Source organism: Thermobia domestica, chromosome 1 (assembly GCF_964235325.1).
Source record: "Thermobia domestica chromosome 1, izTheDome1.hap1.1, whole genome shotgun sequence".
NCBI classification, from domain to species: domain Eukaryota; kingdom Metazoa; phylum Arthropoda; class Insecta; order Zygentoma; family Lepismatidae; genus Thermobia; species Thermobia domestica.
The window spans coordinates 208,288,899-208,313,878 of record NC_137454.1 but is presented as its reverse complement, the minus strand read 5'-3'; the positions used below and the strand labels follow the sequence as shown (position 1 = coordinate 208,313,878).

Sequence of the window (24,980 nt, the reverse complement as noted above, 5' to 3'; positions counted from 1 at the left end):
ACACCCACATGTAAGGGTATACTCTCAATATTGAAAACATAATTTTATTTATTAGCGTGACGAGGTAAAAGATAATAAGTGAAAAATTGTATTTTTAAAGAGAGTAATCCCGAAGTTGCATTGCAAAAGGGAAAATGTCAAAAATGCTTCTTTTCAAGAGAGCAACTATTCCTTTCTTTAAAGATATTTTTTATTTATTCTCTTTTAGCATGCGACCTCGGATTGCTCTCTTTAAAAGTATCTTTTTTTTACGTATTGTCTTTTACTTTGTGTCTCCAGTTTACAAATTAAACATAGAATGAAAATTCAGTTACGTTAGACACACACATTGTATGAAACAATACTAAAATGCTTACTAAGTAACTTCAAATATGATCTCAAAGCTCATATTAGTACTTATAAAGTTAACTGCTATCTAAATTTTGCTCACAATTGAATGAATACTTTCTGTTACTTTTCGCAGTTTCAAGAAGCAATTTTTGTCATTAAATAGTCATAAAATTTTGAGCAGTTCTGAGAAAAATTAACTTTACACTGTATCTCTGCTTTCACAACACTAACACCTAGGCGATTGCGACTATCGGACCAAATGTTTCCCATAAGACACGTTCATAAAAGGATTATTTACGGGAATGTATAATACAAATTGAATCAACTTGTACACATTTGGTAAATTTTCATTTCTACATTTGTGAAACAAGAAATTCCACTTCGTTTCACATGGACAATCTTTTCCCCTGCAGATGATATCAGCGAGACCTTTTAAAATTGAAACAAATTCAGAGTACAGCGCATCCACATTTAATATCTGTTCGGTTAAATTTAATTTAGTCACTGCTTCCTCAAGATGTGACCACTCTAGTAGCATAGTTGTTAACTTAAATCTGCTAAAGCAATAGACAGGATTCACAAATTGAAATCATATCACTGCTCCAAGTAGTCGATAGCCCGTTGATGAATCTATTAAATATACTCTTCAAGTTATTCTTTTCTATTCTTTTCCCCTGAAATAAAGGTTAACCTTAAAACCATAAAATTCATCGTACAATCTTTGCCTATGTTCATTTAACAAACCTTACATGATTTCAAACAACTCAGGGGAAGAACAGTTGTTTTCTTCAAGCAATAGGATCCTGCTATGGAAAATGCCCACAACATTGTGGTAGAAAGGAAATACAGGTATGCTTCTTCTGGAGTTACTGAATTATCACTTTCGAAGCCACTGGAAACAAATTTCCAAATTAGTGGATCACATTCTTCTTTGCCCAAACTAAAAAATAATAAGATTTAATGGCAGGCTATTTTTCCAACAGACGAGTCAGACCAGGATAAAGGGAAAGCCACCTGGTTGGTACATGACGCAAAATATTCTGCCATTCTAACTCAACAAACTCATATAATTCCTTTAACTTAGCGACACTTTTTTGCTGAAATTGAGAATTGATTATATATTTTAATAGGCCTAAGAAGTGTTTCAACATCCATGGCACCAAGAGTTTTGCCGACTTGTTTAGCTACATTGTTTAGCAACATAACATGGTCGTTGCAGTTTGCAGCAGTCTTTCTTTAAGTTTTGGTAAACCGATCGGTATTTCCCATAATTAACAGTTGCATTGCCTGCCGTGTATGCAGTTACATTTCTGATATTCAAATTGTTGTTTTTTAAAACAATTCTTTTGTGATCTGCAATTGTATCGGAAATTTCATTGCTGTCTTGGATACAAATTCTATCCTTAGAACAAAATTGTATTCAAAGAGTGAAAACCTTTAGATTCTTTCTGTTAGATGTATCACTTGAAATGGAAAAAGAGGAGTTGCCTAATTTTTCATAAATGATCACCACCGAATGAGGCGCTAGAACATTGCAAAGTATACTCTCGCATTTTCTTCAACCGCAGGACAATTTACTAGCTATTTTTGAAATCTTTTTTAATTTTACGTACCGGTTAGGCTAAAGGAGACGGTGATGATGAGTAATGAATGAAATGGTGGAATGAAGAAAGTGGGAGGAAACGGGAGAACCCCGAGAAAACCCACGCACACGGTGTTTGTCCACCACAAAGTTCACTTGGCGGGGGCTGGGATCGAACCCGGAACCCCAAGCACCAGAGGTGAACGCTCTACCACTGAGCCACCGCGGCCCATTAGCTATTTTTGAACCTGGGAAGGATTTCCGAGCAAGATTAAAGTTACAGTCCACTGAGAGATAAGAGTAATGGTGCCTAGTACGATGAAATACTTCGGCAACTTCAGCTGTAGTAACTTTATTTTGTTCAGTTGAGTTCTTCTGTACAAAGAAATTAGTTAACACTTTACTTCCCGTCACACTCCGTGCCTTTATTTTATGTTTCTCGGAAAATTCATGCGCTTTCATGGCTTTCAAACCATCCCATTCACTTTGCGTTTTCACGATTGTCTCCAATACACAGCTAAGTATATGGTTTTTCCTATTCTTTATTATATGAACACATCCTTTTTATTTTTCCAAACGAAGTGCAAGGACTGTCACTCTCACTACCGTCACTATCACTCTCAAAACTTTGCTTAGCTTTTGCCTACTGCTGTTCACTGTCAACAGTACTATCACTGAAGCAATTTTACTTATCAGAACTCACATTTAAAACAAACAACAATTAAAAATTAGTCTTCCAACCTTTGTCTGTTAACACCTTAAATCGTACTTTGTACAAGCTCCGGAACACCTGAACAAACTATCCATTTCAGTCGATCACCCTTACTACGGTACTATGCAAGTTACTTGAAACATTACATGAGTAATTATATTTTCTTACAATTACAGATTTATTTTAATAGTTTAATAGTGACATCATTTCGTTTGAAAGGGATTCCGTGTTTAGAAAAATAATGAAAAAAATTGCCGCTTCATTGTTTGTCAGTACACTCAATAATGAAAAGTAAGTTTTGTTGTTGCACAAAATCGAAAGAAAATTAACCTATTTGGTGTTTGGTATTTGAGTTAGTGGTGCAAATCACATAATAAACCTCTGAATAAAGTACAAAACAGTTCATTAATTTTAAAAAAAGGCTAGCAGTATTTAACATTCTGAAGCAGGAAATTAATGGACAAGAATTATAAAATATTCGGTAATGGTTGTTTCAACCACTACAGCTTACGTATTATGATTCAAATCTGAAATGTAGCTTTTTAAATTTTTATATTCCCGGACATTTGGCGCCCGGAGTAGATGTTGCTCCGGACGAATTGTTTAATTCCCGGACTGTCCGGGTAAAACCCGGACGGGTGGTAACCCTAACTATTTGCCACGTGAACAGACCAGCGTAAAATCATCAAGCAGAAACGAAGAGGAAAGTTGTCAGGCAAAGTGCTCTTCCATCAGGAAAATGCTGCGATCCACAAATCAACAGTTGCAATGGCAGCCATTCATGATGCTGGCTTCGAATTGATCGAGCACCCACCTTATTCACCAGATATGGCCCTAAATGATTTTTTACCTATTTCCGAAATTGAAGGAGCAACTGCGGGGAAAGAAATTGACAGTGGTAGAGGAGTATTTTAACAATCTCGACGTAAGTTTCATTTTGAAGGGTATGCAAATATTGGAACATCGACTGGCCAAGTGTATTAAGGTCTAGGGAGTCTACGTTGAGAAATAAAAGAACAATGAAGATATTATCTCTTTTCTTTTTATTCTAGGCCGAAAACTTATTGATTCTCTTTCGTAGCTTTACTAAATTTCCAAATCTTAGGACCACATTTCGACCTCATAATTCAAAGTCTGTTACAAAATTAAGTCTAATATCCTCATCTCCTTTGGCTCGTAGAATTATACAGAATAACAAGAACCTATGAAGTTCTCTTATTGAAAAAGATTTAGGTGTTTTTTTCTAGTAACGTTCGCGAATATATTTGGTAACCTTTGATCGTACAAGAGCTAACTTGGACCTAACTATCCAAACACCAGTGATACAACATGGAAATTACCTTTTTTTATATTATACCAATGGATTTCTTACTAACACGGCATACCTAAAAATTCAAACATCAAATTTTGCAATCTGCACTACCTCTGGTGTCTATGAACTGGGCCTGTCGCTTTTAGAAAAAAAAAAAAAAAAAAAAAAAACACACACACACAAAATGTTCGAAATCGGCAAATTCTACGCACAGGCACGTTCTCAATATAGGGACTGCCTCTATGATTCAATCTTTAAAAACTCAACTTCCAGTTGTCATATTAAACCTCCACTATCAAAAACGAAAGAATTTTATTTGTATACACCTACTGGATTATTGTTAACTACAAGGAAACATGTTCGGATATCTCGACAACGCAACCACATTATGGCGATGGACACCATCAACTGCTCGTACATATCATTAATATACTTCTTCCATTACGAGCAGTTTGAATTTATCAAAACGACACTTTAACTGTCATCCAAACATTCCACTAATTTTATAATAGAGCGATCTCAACTTTGCTCTCAATCTCCAAAATATTCAACAATCTATAATCGCAATACAGGCTATCTTAAAACGAGAACAAATCAACTTAAAATATCATTTCTACAAATTCCAATTTCATATCGCTTTCCAATGAACTATCGTCACCCTGCGCTACAGGCATTTAGCAACTTGTTCTTCTTCCACCTGGCGGAAAATTTTTGAACTATTACTGCCGTGCCAGACAAAATTCGAGAATGTGGTCGTGAAGTATTTCAACACAATTTTAATTGTCGATAGAGTTTTAATGCTATAGAACATACAATGATTTCTTATCATCCAAATAATTTTGAAACATGCTGTATAATATGATACTTCCCGTACTTAAGTATAGGATAGGTTGTATGTCTAGGGAATCAAAGGACACGCCTTCTTCTTCATATAGAAACAAAAGGTATGGAAAATATCTTTCTACTAACCACATTAGGCAGTCGTTTAGCATATAAATAGAGAAGAGCGTACATCAACGCATTGTATTGTGATTATGATCTGAAATTGGAGTGAAATTAGAGTATGTTTTAGAATTTAACTTTAGAATATTATACGTTAGGAATTGTGATACTTACTTTGTAAGTTTCGAAGGTATAACTTCGCTCACAGTTGAGGCTATTGATGACTTACTTTCTGATTTAATTTCTTCTGCAGCTGAAACTTCTTGTACGAAACTCTTTTGCTTGTGTACAGGAGCTTTGTACACTGGTCTTGTAACTTGTTTAAGCCCAATTGATTTTATTCCAAGACCCTTTTTAACCGGCGGACCTTCACTTTTGACACTTTTGACGGTAGTTTCACTAGCTGGCTTCGACGTTTTTGCCTCACTAATGACGCTAGGTGCTTTGCTTCCTTTACTTGTAGCACTCAATTTACTTGTTTCGCTTGGTGTCTTCTTTGGTGACGATGGCGATACTTCCTGACTTGTCTTGAAAGCATTTTCAAGCAATGAACTATCTGCACTGCCTCTCAGGCTTTCTTTCAGTAACGAACTATCTGCGCTACCCCTTGGTATCTTTTGTGAAGCTGCAGTATCCTGACTGCCCCTAGAACTTCGTTGTTCTGAGATTTCTTTTTCACTTATAATTGAAGGTTCTTCTTGTGCTCCAGCAGTAATTCTTCTCTCAGTTGAAGTTTCTGAAGAAGCTTTAGAAGGTCTCTGACTGCCTGCTTCGGATGCTTCTTGTGAGGTTTTCCCACTTGTCTTAGGAGAGGATACTTGGTCACTCTGAACTGATGCTTTGCTTCCAGTGGATCTTCGTGATGGTGAACGTTGGCCACTGGCAGTTGGTGACTCTCTTGTACTTTCTTCTACTTCCTCTGTCTGTTCTGGCTCTCCTTCTTCTTCTTCTTCTTCTTCTCCTTCACCTCTTTCACCTTCATCTTCTTCCTCCTCTTCACCCTCTTTCTCTTCTTCTTCTTCTTCTTCTGCCTCATAATCGAAGGAGAATCTTAAAAGCTCCTCTACTGCTGAGCACTGGCTATCATCTGGACCTTCGTAAGAAAATATCTTTTCGCTACCTGCGATTTGAGCAAGTTTTTCTTGTATGGTTGCTATAGTTTTCTGCAGTGTAGTCACACGTACTCCAATCTGTGTGGCACACCTTCCTGTGCATTCAGAACGACATGCTACGCAATACTTTCTTGGTTTCTTCTTCCTCTTCAGTCTTCCAGCAAAAGAAGGAAATGGGGTGCGAGTGTCGTCCAACTCACTTGCTCTACTCAATTGTATACAAGAAACATCCGGAGAGACTTCCTCTTCACCTCCTCCTTCTTCTTCTTCTTTTTCTCCTTCCTCACCTTTATCCTCTTCTTCACCTTCTGCCAATTCAGTTTCTGATTCATCAGGCACAATCACTTGCAGCTCTTCCTCTGCTAGGGTTGGGCGCATACTATCATCGTCTTTTCTGTGCGTTTCATCACAATGTTTCTGGAACCAAAAAAAGTATGATAACGTAAATGTTATAAAAGCTTACAGCATGATAAATGGTTAAATTATTAAAATATTACGAATTTAAACAAAACATGTTCTTGACACTCTGACAGCATAGACATCAACATAAAATTTGCCTATAATTCAGATTCAGTTAGAATGTTTCTAGTATCCATGCATTCCTCTACATATTTTATGCTCATTCCTCTACATACTTTAGCAGTGTGAATTAGGTTATTAATATTTTGGGGCCGGGAATAAAATTAGGCTTAACAGGACACAGTGGTGTCAAGATGCATAATTCGAAATGAGACAATAGCACCCTATCTCCCACCACTTATCTGAAAATAACAATAAACATGAAATTTAATAAATGAACAAGCCGAAGTGAATAGTTTTTATATTTCATTTCGGAATACAGTTAGTCAGTGGCTAAGCTAAGGGAGGACCAAGGAGGGCCAGGCCCCCTTGCTCAAATTCTTGGTCCCCCTAGTGCCCCTCCACACACAGTGGTATTACTATAGGTCGACAAACGGTGAGTGGATCGTAGCCGCAAATGAAACTATTACAAAAACATCTCTCGACGACTGAATTACCATCTGCAGAATACCGTATGTTGCAATAGTCTGCGTTCCAAGTAAAACAGCTCCAGGTTCGTTTTTGTTTGTAGTATAGCAAGATCTAATTCACTAAAATGTGTGAGGTGCATGCATTGACCTCACCACCTAAACATGACTTTTAACCTCTTTCCCTTATTTAGTTATCTCCTTTGTTTTCGACAAAGAACCAGAAAGAAAAGCAAAATCAGTCGTCATTCGCTTCATTGTTGAAAGTTATACTAAAATATGAGATGCTTACTTACAAACAGCATACACTGTAGTAAAATATTACACTTGCGTTGGACGAAAGAAGTTTTCGTACATTACTTATTATAATTCGTACACTAAGTAATTAATTCCCATTGATTATGGCGACATAGAACAAATAAATAACATAAATTAAATAAATTGGTATTATTATTATTATTATTATTATTATTTTCTAAGCATCTTAATATCGAGCCGTCTTCTTTAATATACAATAAAAGAAGAGAGCAGAAGCTTGTATTATTTCTGAAATAATCATTCTCTCTGTTGTTCGTATCCCGATTGTTTGAGAAAAAAGATACTCAATACTACCAACACCTACTATTTGCTACCGATACTGGTTCTCCCTCTCGATTACCTGCTGGTCTTGTCTCTAGTACGTCTAGTTTCTGAACCCTCTTGGCCTTTGGCAACTCTGTAGAAACCTTTTACTACGATGTTAACAAGCGGTACTAGCGACCTCCAGGAAAACGGAGTCAGCAATTCGTGGACCTACACTACTTACTAAAGCCTGGGGAAATGTAGTAAAAATTAGTGATTCTTTGAAATTAATCGTTCAGAAGTATTTTCTTTTAAACGGTTTCAACTGTAGTTTAATCCCTAAAATGGTAACTACATAGAGAAATTCTGAAGTTTATCACAGAGCCGGTGTTACAATCTCCTGATTACTAACCATCAGGTAAGATACTGAGATGATACAATTTGGTCGCGGCAGTAATGTTATTTTGTGTAAAAGTGGTAGTTACTCCCGTAATCATCTCCTTACTCCCAGGTTATGTTATCCCTTTATTTTATCTGATGTTTAGCAATCAGAGAGATATCAGGAGTTTTTGGGACTGGTCCAGAGAGATTCCATTCAGTGAGTTCAGTCAGTGAATATCCCATTTTTGTTCTTCGTCAAAATATGCTTAAGGATTTCTGAGAAAATTACATTGTAGGAGTTATGCAGAACAGTAAATCAGTGATGACATGAATTTTCAACAAGATATACTAATTAATGACACTCCTTCAAATCTAATCTCAAAACTAACAATATTAATTTAGCATCGACTACAGGATAGTAGCGTTAAGATATTCAAATACATTTGAATTTATTTTAAGGCTTTGAAACATGCAATGCTGAAATGAGAAATGAGGGGAATGAATCAATTGGCCCATAAACATTTCCCTAGTGAACTTAGGAAGAATCCTGGTAAACTCCAAAGTCGAAATATTTGTTCACGAAGGATCGATCACACAGTCTTCCGAACCGACTAAGAGTAATGCGACTGAGCGGATGTTAAAAAAAAAAAAAAAAAAAAAAAGTATTCCGAATCTGGAGTCATTGTTGTACCGCTGAGATTAAATGCACATGGTTGATCATATCTTTGTTTTTGTATTCATGTGCAGTTTTATTAACTACCTAAGTAAACTACATACTTTGTTGTAACGTAAACTGTTACAAACTAGTATTGATCAATGCTTCTATGTGTTACAGCTGCCAAGCACACAAGTGAAATTAGTTTATTGTAACAGGATAATATAGACGAAGCTCTGTTACTCAAATTTATAATCTTCCATCTTTTCTGAAATAATACCGTCCGTTCTGCTGTTTTCACAACACAAAATAGTTTCCCTATTCGCGTAATTGTACTTGTATATTAAAGTTTTAGAAATGTAATGAAAGTAGCCTATGTAGTTTATACAAGTTTTTATTTGTTGTGAGAGTGAGGACAATTATTTAGGATAAAATAATTTCTGCAGATTTCAATTTCAGATGCATTAAGATAGCTATTTAAGCATTCTTTCTCCATTACAATAAATAGAATAAGTTCAGTTTACTTTTAATGGAATGTTTTCATTAGTCTGTTATTGTCCGTTACGTAACATAGCAGTATGCATATCCGCTTGATTTGTAAGTATGAAGTTTTGCTATCTCTGCCTACGTATGGAATAAGCAAATTCCTAAAAATAACTAGCATCCTGATATAAGCTGCAAATTTCAACGAGGCACTTTGTTCCCTTTTGATTTTGAGTGTGTGTGTGTGTGTATTTCTCTGCTTCCGCTTAAATCAACCAGCCACACATACCTTAAATGCCGTGATTAAGTAATTATTTACTTATATTGGAAAAATGAAATGAAATGAAATTTTGAGCTTTACGTCCCACGGTTATGCCGGTTAGGCTAAAGGAGACGGTGATAATGAGTAATGAATGAAATGGTGGAATGAAGAAAGTGGGAGGAAACGGGAGAACACCGAGAAAACCCACGCACACGGTGTTTGTCCACCACAAAGTTCACTTGGCGGGAGCAGGGTTTGAACCCGCGACCCCGTGCACCAGAGGTGAACGCTCTACCACTGAGCCACCGCGGCCCCCTACTTATATTGGAATGGAAATCAATTGTATTAATGTATCCTAATTGTTTGAGGTAATATATTTTTGCATTTTCACTGTTTTGAAAACAGTAAAATCATGAACAACAGATGAAAACATTCACCTTGAAAACACACACACATCTATCTATCTATCTATCTATCTATCTATCTATCTATCTATCTATCTATCTATCTATCTATCTATCTATCTATCTATCTATCTATATCTATCTATATATATATATATACAGATGGTGATCAGAAAAATGGAAACACCTGAACGAAATTGCAACTTACCTTTCGCCTTCAGAACAGCCTTGATGCGACGTGGGATTGAGACATAGAGGTCGTGAATGGTAGCAAGTGGAATTTTACACCATTCCTTGTGCAGTTCGGCCAGTTCTGTAAGAGAGGATGGAGGTGGAAATCGTCACCGGAGTCGTGTTTCCAAGAAGAACCACAAATGTTCAATTATGTTGAGATCTGGGGATTGGGCGGGCCAGGGGAGGTGTTGAACTTCATCCCGATGTTCCTCAAACCACGCTGCAACAACGCCAGCTGTGTGAATGGGTGCATTATCATCCTGGAAGATGGCGTCATTGTCCGGGAACAACATCCGGACCATAGGATGCAAGTGGTCTCCTAAAATTGCGACATAATCGTTGACAGTGATTCGTCCGCTAAGTGTGACCACAGGACCCAATGAAAACCATGATATGGCGGCCCACAGCATCACCGAGCCGCTGCCATGTTTCACAGTTGAGCGGAGACACTGCAGATCATAAGCTTTTTTGAGCGTTCTCCACTCATAAACACGGCCCGTGGTTGGGAATAGGGTGAAGGATGACTCATCCGACCATATCACCCGTTTCCAGTCCTCAACGGTCCAAGTTGCATGGTCGCGGCACCATTTGCGGCATGCAAAAGCGTTATGGTCCCTGATGAGCGGTTTGGCCCGTGCAACACGACCCCGTAAGTTCATGTCATGTAATTCGCGGCGGACTGTGATTGTCGAAATAGGGTGGGGAGGTGCTGATTGAGTTCCTCCGTCACTTGCTCCTGGTGGCACGACGGTTCTGCGTGACAATGCGCTTTAATACCCGGCGTGACCTGTCACTCATGATTTTCTTCCGCCCACTGTTCCGCTTCCCTGATGTGGTTTTCCCGTGTGTTGTGTAGGCTGTCATCACCTTCGACACTGTCCCACGCGACACACTTAACACAGTAGCCACTCCCGTCACACTCACTCCACATAACCGCGCACCAACAATTTGCCCTCTTAGAAAATCTGAGAGGTCTCCCATTTTACACTACCTCCGTCTGCTGCAGCTATTGGACACTGCTGCCCCACTGCGCCTGACGTAGTATGGAGACCGACCTAACACACCACCACCAGCGGTCCGGCGCTGGGGGCGCCACGACACCACTGCCAACCCATACATCTGACGTGCTGCCAACTACAAGTGTTTCCATTTTTCTGATCACCATCTGTATATATATATATATATATATATATATATATATATATATATATATATATATATATATATATAGGCGCCGACTTGAAGAAAATATTGGGGTGTCCCAAACAATGAATAAATATATCATCATATTTAGCTGTTTTCGATCAACTGCTTGATGAAGACCCAATTCCCACCCCCATATCTCGGTCCATTGCTCCATTGCATCCGCTTCGCTGCGAAATTCACGACCTAAGTCAAATTCTCTTAAAGGCATTAAAACAAATTTAAGTTCAAAATTTGAGAACTTCAGTCACGGGCGTCTCTGGCGTGGGGACGCGTCCCCCCCCCAAATTTTTTGAGTACGAGATAAATGGATCACTGCTGAAACTATTTCGATCTGTGTGGAAGAAGTAAAAACATAGGCAGAACTGTTCTTAAAATTAGGTTAATGTAATTAGAATGTCCGCCTAACGTGTGACTTTCAAAGAAGGATTATATATATATATATATATATATATATATATATATATATATATATATATATATATATATATATATATATAAAGTTACGATTCTTGGTTAATCAAAGTAGCCTCGGCTGCAGGCACAATTTTTTTATTACTTAACCAGCAACAATTGGTTTCCATGACGAAGGGAGACTAGAGAAGGGAAGGAAAGGATGTATAGAAAGTTTATCTGCGAGTTAATAAGGGAAATTACAAAGACTGGGAAATATACAATAGAAGCGAAGATGACAAAAAGAATTTTAAAAGATAGAGAAATTTGAATATTATATATGAGAGTAAATTTCATGCGAATACTGTAGAAGGGCAGCAAGGGACAACTATTATGACAATATAGAAACTAAGGATAGAAATGAGTGTTTAATGAGTGAATTGAGTTTGTGGAAGATGGAAAGAATACATTGAGGAGCCGGATGACAGCAATAATAAACTGTACATTTTAGACATTAAAACGGAAAACGAAGTAATCGAGGATTGTTCGTTGGACAAATTCAAGAATATACAGCGAAATGAAGAACAAAAAGGTAGATAATATACCTTTTGAGTTTATTAAGAATACAGAAGAAGAATGAAAATCAAAAATTCGAAATTCGCCATAAAATCAAGTATCATCGTAAGACTTCTTTCAGAGAGTTGTTTTTGAAATGAAATGAAATCTTTAAGTTTAACGTCCCACGGTTATGCCGGTTAGGCTAAAGGAGACGGTGATGATGAGTGATGAGTGAAATGGTGGAATGAAGAAAGTGGGAGGAAACGGGAGAACCCCGAGAAAACCCACGCACACGGTGTTTGTCCACCACAAAGTTCACTTGGCGGGGGCTGGGATCGAACCCGGGACCCCAAGCACCAGAGGTGAACGCTCTACCACTGAGTCACCGCGGCCCCCAGAGTTAAGTTTTTGTTAACTAAAAAATCGAAATATATGATTACTATAAAGGTACACTGCTGTAAATGCGTTTAAGAACACTGAGCAGAGGAATTCATCGGTAGGAATATCAAGGTGAAGAACTTACCTAAGAACCATATTATAGTATATAAACTTAATTTCTTTTCGGCAAGTAGTCTACCAGTGATGGAAGAAAATTATGATGAATCGTGTTGCTAAAGGTAGAAAGAGCGGATGCCATTGGTAAAGTAGATTCCAGTTTACTCATAATTTTTACGTAACTTTAGCTGGAGTCTACTAGCATTCTAGTCGCCCCCGTCCCACCCCCAATTTTAACATGCCAGAGACGCCCATGACTTCACTGCAACTTTGCGCACGACATTGATGTGCTGCCAGAGTGTTGGCTGAAGCTTCAGTCCTCTATTAAAAACACCATTTTGAAAACGGCGTTTTATATTGAATAAGAAGGCTGTTTTAAATATTGAAATAAAGGCACCACGAAGTTTACGACAGAAACTATTGCTCCTCTTTGTTCCTTGACTGGCTTATATTGGGGAGGGCGAGGACCCCATCTTTCAATACTGGGGGGGGAAGTGTCCTGCCTCCCCAAAGTCGGCGCCTATATATATATATATATATATATATATATATATATATATAGATAGATAGATAGATAGATAGATAGATAGATAGATAGATAGATAGATAGATATGTGTGTGTGTGTGAGGGGGATGTATGTGTGTGTATAAAGTTTTTCATTCATTGGAGATGGCCCCCTTAACATTTTCTTGGGCCCTTCGTTGCCCCTTGAAGAATCTTCTAGCTAAGCTACTGCAGCTAGCAAATTAAAATTATTTAAATGAAAAAAAAGCAATGCAATACCACCATGATATTCCATCACCGTATTGCAGAAACATACATACTTATCAATTTAGTGTATACACCTCAAGTTGGAAACACTTCAGATGTTTGAGTTATAGGATCCATACACGGTCCACGGTTTGTGCAAACAAGGCTGTTTGTGCAAACAGTTTGATCGTGTATGTTGCTGTATGAACTGTTTGTGCAAACGTTTGTGCAAACTTTTCCCACATCGAACTCGTTCAAAAATTGTTTACACGAACATGATGTTTGCACAAACACGTGGACCGTGTATAGGCATGTTTGTGCAAACACGAGCTTTATTTAGAGGCCTAGTGTAAAGACGCTTATTTCTTGCGCTATGGCGTCAATGAATAGGAATCAAGAATTCTGGAGAGAATTTATTGAACTTTATCGAAATTTACCTGAAGTGTTGAAGGTAAAGAGTGAAGCTTATAAAAACAGGAATCTGAAAAATGCGGCATATGAGAAATTGGTGGATAAAATGAAGAAAATAGATAAGAAGGCGGATAGAGAGTCAGTGAGGAATAAAATCAATTTTCCAGTATTTTACCACATGTAGTTGAATCCATTCGTAAATATTTTTTATAGTCCACAGTCGAACTTATCTCAAGTTCGGATATTACCTAGGTAAATTTTGATGACTAAACTTAGACCGTTTCTTGCACCACTCTTTCATCCACACCCTCTTCTCCCGTTTTGGTTTCGCAGGTCTTTCCGCTTCCAAAGCACAAGCAATTACTATCGCTAAACGAGCTGCTTCAGTGGACATGTTTACGCTATCAAACTCAAAATTGAACTGAAGTTTGTGCAAACAGTTGAACGGAGTATGGCCGAATGTTTGCGCAAACATAGTGTTTACACAAACCGTGGATCGTCTATGGTGCCTCAAACATGCAACATTGACCACTGATGTCTAAAAACGTGTGTTATAGTCAGATGAGGCATCGTTAACCTTTCAAATTACGGGTCATATTTATGTATGCCAGACACCCAAAGAAGTTATTCATTGACAGTGTCTCTGCCCAACAGTCAAACATGGTGGTGGCGTAGACCTCAATATCCTGCTTTTCAGTGAATCCTGGTGAAGCTACATATTCATTCTGCGGCCAGGTTTTTATATGCAAGGGTGATATCAAGTTAGTATACTACAGCGTCAACAATCAGATCAGATGTTTGACTGCAGGCAGCACTATTACGTAATACGCATGAGAACAAAACAGATATATTATGTGAATTACATTACGCCTGTCTGTAAAAACAGCAGCAGAATTTATTGCGCTTCATTCGTGGTTGACTCACAATTGATAAGTTTATAACTAAGGCAGGTAAGAAACGTGACTTGGATAACACAGAATCCAGTGGTTCAGCAAAACCAACACAGAAATATGATGAATCGTATTTGGACTTCGGTTTCATCTGCTCTACTTTTCGTAATGAAGAAAGGTCATGGTGTGAAATTTGTTTAAAAATGAAATGAAATCTTTCCGTTTAAAATCCCACTATTATGCCTGTTAGGCTAAGGGAGACGGATAACTAAGGCAAATGAAAGATGATGGAAGACTTGGAAAATGAGGTTGTGGGAGGAAACGGGAGAACCTCGAGAAATTTTCTGGACATGATGTTGTCCACCATAAAACTTACTTGGCAACAGGGCCGTGCCGTGGAAAATCAACACCCGGGGCGAGAGTACGACAGCGCCCCCATACATATATTTCAAGCAATTTTTCCTATCTTTTTTCCTTTTTCTCCCGAATTTTTTGCCCCCCCCCCCACAGCCCTTCTTGGCAGGGAATCGAACCAGGGACCACACGCATCAGAGATAAGCGCTCTATTACTGCGTCACAGTTGCCTCCAATTTATTTGAAAGTGTTAACTGCTGACAGTATGCTACCCAATAAATTGAAGCAATATTAGAAACTGTACATACTAACTTACAAGGTAAGGTAAAACAAAAATATAGTTTCTCTATAAATAGCTGTGCCCGGAAAATTCTTGCAGAGTTCAAAGTAGTAGTTTTGTGCCACAGTGCAAGGAATTCCACTATATAGGTGAGGAAATTATTTGGCCGACAGCAATTGATATGATCTCGATTGTAGTTGGTGAGTCTACTGCTAAACATTTTAAGGTTGATCTAAAGGCACAAGTTTTGCCGATAGATGTCACCACAGTCTTTGTATCTCTCTCATGTATTTTTTGCCTTTCACGAAAATTCACGATTTCTCTTACAAATTTCAAACTATAACTGACACACAATCATAGTCATACGTCTTGCGAATCGTCAGAAAAACAAACACACTGCTGAACAAGACTGCACTTATTTAATATAAAAACACATTTACACGTGACGTTTCGATCTTCTAGCCAAGATCCTCATCAGACTACACTCAACTAGAGTATAGTCTGATGAGGATCTTGGCTAGAAGATCGAAACGTCACGTGTAAATGTGTTTTTATATTAAATAAGTGCAGTCTTGTTCAGCAGTGTGTTTATTTTTCAAACTACAAACTTCAAATTTTTAGAGAAGGAACTTCGTAACCTATCAAAGGCAACAATCAGTGCCGATCTTTTATTTAGAATTTTCTTCAGTGTTGATACAGTATATTGTTCAAGATTTGGATATCCAATTTCAACAATCAAACCATTTCAATAATGAACAAAATTCTAAATAAAAAATCGTCATGGATTGTTGCCTTCGATATGTTATGAAGTTCCATCTCTAAAAATTTGAAGTCTGTAGTTTGAAAGTTGTAAGAGAAATCGTGAATTTTTGTGAAACCTAAAAAATACATGAGAGAGACGAGGAATGCAATGACATCTATCGCCAAAACTTGTCTCTAAACCAACCTTAAAACCCCTTGGGGATCCTATGGTACAATTTGTACCATACGCATTTTTCATGGTACATTGCGTTATTTCTCTTCTATTTAAGCTTTTTCGTCCGGTTTTTTTTTTCAAGACCAGAGGCCTTGTAGAAGACATTACGTATGGTTTCAGACCTTCCTGTGTCCAGACATAGGAGGTGATGACGTCATAAGTCAAAAATTTATTTTCTCATTTACTAAGCCTATGTTCAATATTTTTTGGCGGGCTTATTTTTCCACGTAGAAGATTGAAATTTTGCACAAACATTCAGTCCACCGAGTAGTATTTACCAGATTTTTTGTTGCGATGTCAGTGCTAAAACAGGGGGAAGGGGGAACCAGAGGGGCAAAGGTTTGAAAAAAGGGATATTTTTACCCCCAAAATCCCTTTCTCGTCATTTTCCCGCCTCACATACATGATGGGGACACGTGAGTTATACCGTCTGAAAGGCAGTTCCATTCTGGAGAGAATGACGGTCGAATCATTGTCCTAGGGTAATTAGGAACGTCTCAGGGATTTTTTGAAAAATATACTTCTATATAGGGAAAAATGGGACATGGTGGGTATATTTTTTTTGGTGGGCTTACTTTTGCACCTAGAAGATTGACATTGTGCACAAACATTCAGCCTACCTAGTAGTATTTATCAGATTTTTTTCAGATCTCTGCGTTAAAACAGAGGGGCCCAGAGGGGGAAAAACTGAAAAAAGGGATTTTTAGACCAAAAAATCCCTTTTTTCTGGACTTTCCCGCCTTAGATACATGATGGAGACACGTGAGTCATACCGTCTGAAAGGCAGTTCGATTCTGAAGAGAATGACGGTCGAATTATTATTCTAGGGTAATTAGGGACGTCTCAGTGATTTTTTCAAAATATACTTCTGTATAGGGTAGCATGGGGAAATTTCTGATTTTTTTCTGGCGGGCTTATTTTTGCACCTAGAAGATTGAAATTGTGCACAAACATTCAGTCCACCGAGTAGTATTTAACAGATTTTTTTAAGATTTCTGCGTTAGAACAGGGGGGTCCAGAGGGGCTAAAAGATGAAAAAAGGGATTTTTAGACCAAAAAATCCCTTTTTCTGGAATTTCCCGCCTTAGGTACATGATGGAGACATGTGAATGGTACCGCCTGAAAGGCAGTTCTATTCAGAAGGGAATGTGGGCGACACATGACCCTAGGGTAATTAGGGATGTCTCAGGATTTTTTTCCCTGAGATCATAGTGTTTTGTGCTAATTTGGGGCATGGTGGGAAATTTTGATAAAATTTCTCCCTCCCTTACTATTCAAGATAGAAACTTGAAATTTGGCACACACATTCAGTATACCAAGTACTATTTCTCAGATTTTTTTTAGATGGCTACGTTCACACAGGGGCGGTCCAGGGGGGGGCAAAGTTAGAGAAAAAATTTCCCTCCGAAACTTTCACTTTGACATTTTTCCCGCTTCTCGTATATGGTATGAGCATGCAAGTTGTACATTTGAAAGCCAGCTCTATTCTGAAGAGAATGAGGTATGAACCATGATCCTAGGATAAATAGTGACGATACAGTAGCTGCTTGACTGAAAGTCTAAAAAATAGCCCAAAAAGCCAGGATCCGGAAAGGGTTAAAGGTGTACTTTGTCTCGTAACGCTAATAGTTGTAGAATAAATGCTTTGGTCGAGGGTATAAATGAACAATTATTACAGCAACTTAAGGGGGAAGAAATTTGTATTTCAAATGGATAAGGCAGCTGATAGCCAGAGTGATGCAAACATGATCAGTTTATATGACACGCATAGCCGAAAATAATAAATTATTTGAAGATTTTTAATTTTGTGGGAATATCGTGGTTGGGACTATGAGTTGTTCAAAATTGAGGACAAATTCATGGAAGATAAACAATTGGGCTGGAGGAAAGGTACGGGTACATGCACAGATGGTTTTCACTTCATGTCAAGATGCTACAAGGCAATGAAACACACATTATGAAGTTATCAGATAAGGTTTCAGGCCCCGAAAGGAAGTTGCTGCACTGGAAAAGTATAATTGAGGACGAGAATATTGGTGTCTCCTTTTCTACATTAAACAAATGGTTAGAAGAAACAGGAAAACAGCTAAATGAAGAAATGAAATCTATGTTTCTGGAGCACTTGACACAACTTCATGTCCATTTCAAGAAGCACTTCTCACAGCACACACTCCATAACTGGATCAGGAGTCAACGCAGAGCATCCACCAAATTTCATGACGCCAGAAGAGGAATAGCTTAATGATCTTTCTTCAGACAACATATTGAGTACAAAGTTTCTTTCTGCAGCATTTCCTAAATTTTGGACTTCCATGATGAATGACTATCCGGAATTAAGTAAGAAGGCATTGCGAGTCCTCCTTCCTTTTGAAAATTCCTATCCGTGTGAAACCGGATATTCAGCCATGGTGCGGATCGGGTCCAAATACAGATTAAGAATAATTCTCCAGAAGATGAGTATTGCCATTTCGAAATATGTACCGAGATTCAATAAATTGTGTAATTCCAACCAAACAAGCTCATACATCCCATTGACTCTGCTCAGCATTAAAATACACAACCTTAATTACAAGAAATACATCATAAATATACCTTTTCCTCTGGTGTCTCCAAATACACCTTTCTAACTGATTTTTGTTGGGAAATGAAATTCTTCAATCTTCAAGATGTTTTTAGAACGCGTACCGTTGATCTTATGTTAGACCAGTGCAGAGTGTGTAAGAAATTTACCGTATCTCTTTCTAACTAGCATATTATTTGACAATACAGAATATCGAGAATGCAAATGAAAAGGCAGGAATTAATGACAAACTAATAGTTCCAGTATCATGCAATTTCACGCTAAAGGGGGTTTCCAGTTGAAATCCTTCATTTTGTAGAACTTAATTAACCCTTAGCGCGCAGCTTTGCATATATGCAAAATTTATTTTAATATTATATTGCAATTGCACCATGTAGTTTCTAGTTCCGACATAGAAAAGCAGCATTGCGTGTCAGCTAAGTTGCCCTTTCACTAATGAACTTCTGAATTTCCCGCTAGATGTTCTAGTTAGCCAATGTTGGACTCTTTTTCTTACTTGCTGCACTCCCCCGAGTTGTAATATTATAATCTTTGAGCTTTCTTTGCTCGTTTAGGTGGACATGTTTTCAATTGTTGTTTTTGTGTGTTAGACAGAAGTGTACTGAGTGCAAAAATGCATGTACGCTGACATTCGTGGTCGCATTTTATTGGTTCTATTTCATTTTAGTGTACTTTGCAGATCTCAACGCGCAACTTTGCATAGATCCTATATGCAAACACAATTAAATATTCCATAGACCCCATATTATTTGTGTGAAGTAGCACATTTGCCTAATATTTTTTAAAACAATTCTCGTGTTTCCTACTCGGAAACTGCTCCATTTTTTTTTTTTTTTTTTTTTAAGTTTGATCGGAAAAATAGCGATTCGACTCACTAGGGATGATTCCGTACTGGGACCAAGTACCTGGATAAAACCAATATATCGTCTGAAAGCTCTTGACATGAGAAGTACGAAACCGTTTTCAAATCACGGGCAAACCCACAACTTGACCCTATAAGGAGTCAGTTTGTTGGTGTTTGTGATCCTATGTATGGCATATTCGACATAAGTAAAAATGAATGTTACGATGCATCACGAGTAAGTGCCTGAGTCCATCATGATCCTTTTTAACTCATTGCTAGAACGTGACTCCGGCAAGAGTTTGGTAATATCGCTCTGCACCCAGACGTACCCATTTGATCAGTGTTACCAACGAATTGTAAATATAATGTGGCAAATGGTTTCTCTACCACTGGACGTATATCCATGTAACATGGCATAAACATCATTCGTCACTAGAGAAAATATACTGTGGACGTATTTCTCTCTCAAGGACCCCAGTTTGTCAGTGTTGCCAACCAATTGTAAAAATGAGAAAGTGTAATACAGGTTCCGTACGATAAGACGTTTACACACCAAGCTTGCCAGAAATATCACACGATACTATAGCACAAAGACATTGAGTGTGACCATCTCCCAACTATTCTAGGTTGTCAGTGTTGTCAACCAAGTGTAAACATCACAATGTTGCAAATGGCGTGCGTGCCACGGAACGAATATAAAACAAATGTGACAGAAGCAGCATTGGATAATGGAAAACATAGTGTGAGTGTCCCCGTCTAACAAGCATCCCAGTTTAGCAGTGTTGCCAACTAATGCAAGCATTCAAAATTATTGCATGAAGTCTACAGCATTGACAAACATAATTAGACTGTGACCCATGTTAGGTTTTCCATTGTCCAATGTTGCTTATGTCACATTTGTTATATATTGGTTCAATTGTAAGCACGCCACTTGCAACATCGTGATGTTCACATTTGGTTGGCAAGACTGACAACCTAGAATGGTTGGGAAATGGTCACAATCAACGTCTTTTTGCTATATGATGTGATGTTTCGTGCGATCGTGTGATTTTTCTACCAAGCTTGGTGTATAAATTGCTCATCATACGAACCTGTTTTACACCTTCTCATTTTTACAATTGGTTGGCAACACTAACAAACTGGGGTCCTTGAGGAGGAATACGTCCACAGTATATTTTCTCTAGTGACGAATGATGTTTATGCCACGTTACATGAATATACGTCCAGTGGTAGAGGAACCATTTGCCACATTATATTTACAATTCGTTGGCAACACTGACCAAATGGGTGCGTCTGGGTGCAAAGTGATATTACCAAACCCTTGCCGGAGCCACTTTCTAGCAACGAGCCAAAAAGGAACATAATGGGTTCAGATGCTTACATGTTAAGGATCGTAACATTCATTTTTACTTCTGTCGAACATGTCATACATAGGGTCACAAATACCAACAAACTGGTCCCTTGTATGGTCAAGTTGTGGGTTTGCCCGTGATTTGAAAACGGTTTCGTACTCCTCATGGCAAGAGCTTTCAGACGATATATAGGTTTTATCCAGGTACTTTGTCTCGATATGGAATCATCCCTAGTCAGTCGCGTAGATAATCAACTTCCTGTAGCTGCTACTAAATCGAATCGACTAGGACAATTTTCATTATTCGATTTCTGTTGCAATTATTTCAACCAAAATTGAAGGCTTCTTGTTGGCTTGCTCTCCTCTAGTCGATTCGAATGACAATTTCAAAAATATCCAAAGGAAGAGGTATTGTAAAAATATGCCATGTTATAGCAGAATTAATAATTTAGCGAATTCACGATTATATGTTGTCCTTTTTTTTTTCTTTTAGTCCATAGACTTTTAGTTAATTGTCATTTTAAAGTTAACTTGCCATATATTAACTCCCAGAGTGTCTTCTTTGCTGTAATGTTCTGGTTAAAAGTTCCTTGTATTCGATTGGTGCAAATGAAATGTCCATTTTTGACATCTGGTGGAAAAATCATCTAAGCAACACAACAAAGTGATCGACTAAGGAGATCACAAACTCTTTATACGTCCAGTAAACAGGGTGAGCTACCCAGACAGTAAGAACGCAGTGCATTATTGATTCTACAACGTCAGAATGAAAGTACAGCATGGAAAATACACATTTGCGAGTGATTTTTCTTCACGAATTCAAACTGGGACATTCTACACAGCAACCTGTGGAAAAGATTAACAGTGCATTTGGGACAGAAATGGCAATAAGTGTACCATTTGCTGTTAGTTTGTCAATTTATTACGGTTACTCAGTATTCCAGAATGAACCTCGTAGGCACCGACCAACATCACGACAATATTGAGCTTCTCATAAACACCGAGGAAGCGGACCCTCGTGTAATCGATAAAGGAAAAAGGCTGTTGAACTCATGGGTGCCACATAAGTTGACACCGATCAGCAAGGATCACAGTCTGGATGTATGCAGTTCTCTGAGTGTAAAGAATAACCAGGAAAATTTCCTGGATCAAATTGCCACTTATGATTAAAAATGGATTTGATACAAAAATCAAAATAGTCAGAACAATAGTTGGGTCTTGATTAAAGTCCAGGGCGGTTTCCAAAACCCTAGGAGATGTTTTGCTGGTATGGGATCCATGGCGGGGCTTATCAATTATGTCTTTCTTCTTCGTCGATTCGAAATCCCCATAGTGCTAAATTCCATTAAATACACCGCAACTTTGCCCGCAAGCATCCAGAAATGTTCAAAAGATAATGTCCTCACATTGTGCGATACTGAATGGACAAATATCGCTCAAGGAATGAGGCAGACTTTCCATGAATTGCAGTGGAAAGCCCTTCCTCATCTACCGTATGTATTCTTCTGACGTCTCTCCCACCGACTGCCATCTCTTCCACCATCACGAGCACTTCTTGGGAAAGAAGACCTTCCCTAACGACTGTACGATTTAACGTGTGGTTGAGGATCTCTATGTATCTCAGACTCCAGACTTCTTTCACCACGAAATCTAATCGTTGGCAGAGCGATGGCAAACTTTGTGGTTGAAGATGGAGACTGTTGTGATTAATCAGGTATTATAGTTATTTCTCTTTTTTTCTTTTTTTTTCTTTGGAAATGACTCACTTGATTCGAACATTTCATTCACACGAACCTAATATTCCATAGATACTCCTTTCCTCATACAAATATTGAAGTAATATCATATCATTACTTCCAAAATGGACAATTATTTCCAGAACACTAATGATTGCACTTGAAAACAAGGCCTTAGTTCTCTTACATATAACCCAAACCTATGATTATGGATTTAAGTCTCATCCAATTAAATTTCGATGAATAAATCAAACACATTTGTGATACGTATAAAGCTGCGGTTCTTAGTGAGGAATAAAACTTATTTTATTCTTTATATATAAATATTTTATCAAGTGATCTCTATAAAGAAAAGTTAACAACGTTTATACTGTACCTTATTATAGACTGTGAAGTACACTTATCATTTTCAAATTGTAATTACAACTAACTCTACTAAGGTTCCGATGTGACATCATTCGTTCAAGATTACTCACTGCTAGTATACGTGATCTAAAGCCTGGCTACTAAATTGACTGTGGTTCAACTAAGATAGGTTTCTTAGGTGTGTAGGGAAAAGTTCCAATAATGATGCTTATTTATGTCACATTTTTGAATATTTATATACCTATTTACCGTATATCATCACGCTAGTAGAGGGAAGCAATAAACATTCGCAATCTAAATTTCATTGTATGAACTAATTAGTCAGTATTATTCCTAAGTTCCCTGAAAGAAACTTAATTGCTGAAGAAAAAAGAAAGTAAGGGTTTTCTCTCTACCAGTATGACTGAAGACATGTTAAACATAGCACTGCATCACGTTACAATTGAATAAATTAATGATAAAATCGAAATCCAGGACCTGCGTCTGGAAACCTCAAGCAAAGATTGATAGTTATGTCTAAAATAGAAAGTCTTTAGTCTCGTATTCTTAAAGAATAATATTTTATTTCTCCACATGAAGAACGGACAATAAACTCTTGCAGAAGCAGGAGGTACTATGGGCACTGTACTATAACAATAGGCAAAATTAGCTAGCCTATGAACTAAAAATATACTACGGAAGAAAGTAGGAATACGGATCACTTTTTGGTTTCTCACTTTTAATCGAAAAGTTGGTTACTACGAGGGTCATTCGGAAAGTAAAGAACGTTTTTGTATAAACACTTTAATAACTTATAAACAAATGCGAAATTTGTGTTTCATACTATGTGATACTTAAGTTACTTTTCGACATAGTCGCCGTGTAAATTTAAACACTTGTCATACCGTGGTACAAGTTTTTCTATGCCTTCGGCATACACAGTTGCAGCCAAACTGTTGAACCAATCACTAACAGCTTCCTTAAGTTCATCATCACTGCCGTAGTGGCTTCCACCCGTGCAGCCCATCAATACTGAATCGCCTATCCTCTTGAATTTTCCGCTCAATTCTTCCTTTGAGTTCGTCAGTCACAACAGAAGGCCGGCCCGAGCGTTCCTCATCGTGCACATTCGTCCGTCCGTCATTAAACACAATGCACCACTTACGAACTGATGCTTCGTACATTTCCATACACCTCAGTGATTTGTCTATAAATTTCTATCGGACGCACTTTTCGTGCATTCAAAAATCTTATCACACTACGAAACTCACACTTGGCGGGATCAGTAATTGTATCGCACATTTTACAGTCGCACAGCGAAGCAATAACGGACCGTAGCGGATCGCAGCTGGTGACAGACTGAGGTTAAAGCATGCCCAGGTCAATAACCCAGCGGCAGCGGGGATGGGGGAACAAGCGCACGCGCTAGCGCAAAACGTTCTTTACTTTCCGAATGACCCTCGTACATATTTTCATGTATAGCGTGCGTAAATCTTCAGTTATATCTTTGTAATACCGAATTCATATTCAAAACTACAGCTCCTTCGTGGCTAAGCGGTTAGCGTACGCGCCTTTGGTGTGGGAGACCCGTCTTCGATTCCGGGCGGTAGCTCAGGTGATTCGGATTCCATGTTAATCAGTACGTCCCGTCTCATATACCCTCGCTGCTGAAAAGGACATTAAATTCAACTCAATTCAAAACAGTACTAATTTTAGATTGAAAAAAGTTATAAAACTGAGGGCTTGGAAAGTAAGTTGGTAATATGAAACAATATTAAATTTTAAAATAAAAGCCGAGTTCTTTCATTTTTGCCAATACATAATACTGGCATATTCCTACCTGCTCGTACAGTTGC

The 24,980-nt window shown here is 38.0% G+C and overlaps 1 protein-coding gene across 1 annotated transcript in view; it reads right to left on the bottom strand.

Moving 5' to 3' along the window:
• The window catches only part of LOC145693334 (uncharacterized), a 126,747-nt gene that overhangs the window by 78,074 nt on the left and 23,693 nt on the right, over positions 1–24,980 (bottom strand). Inside the window, exon 5 of the mRNA XM_081769232.1 lies at positions 5,053–6,407. Within this exon, the coding sequence (XP_081625358.1) occupies positions 5,053–6,407 (1,355 nt within the window). The remainder of the gene's footprint in view (positions 1–5,052; positions 6,408–24,980) is intronic.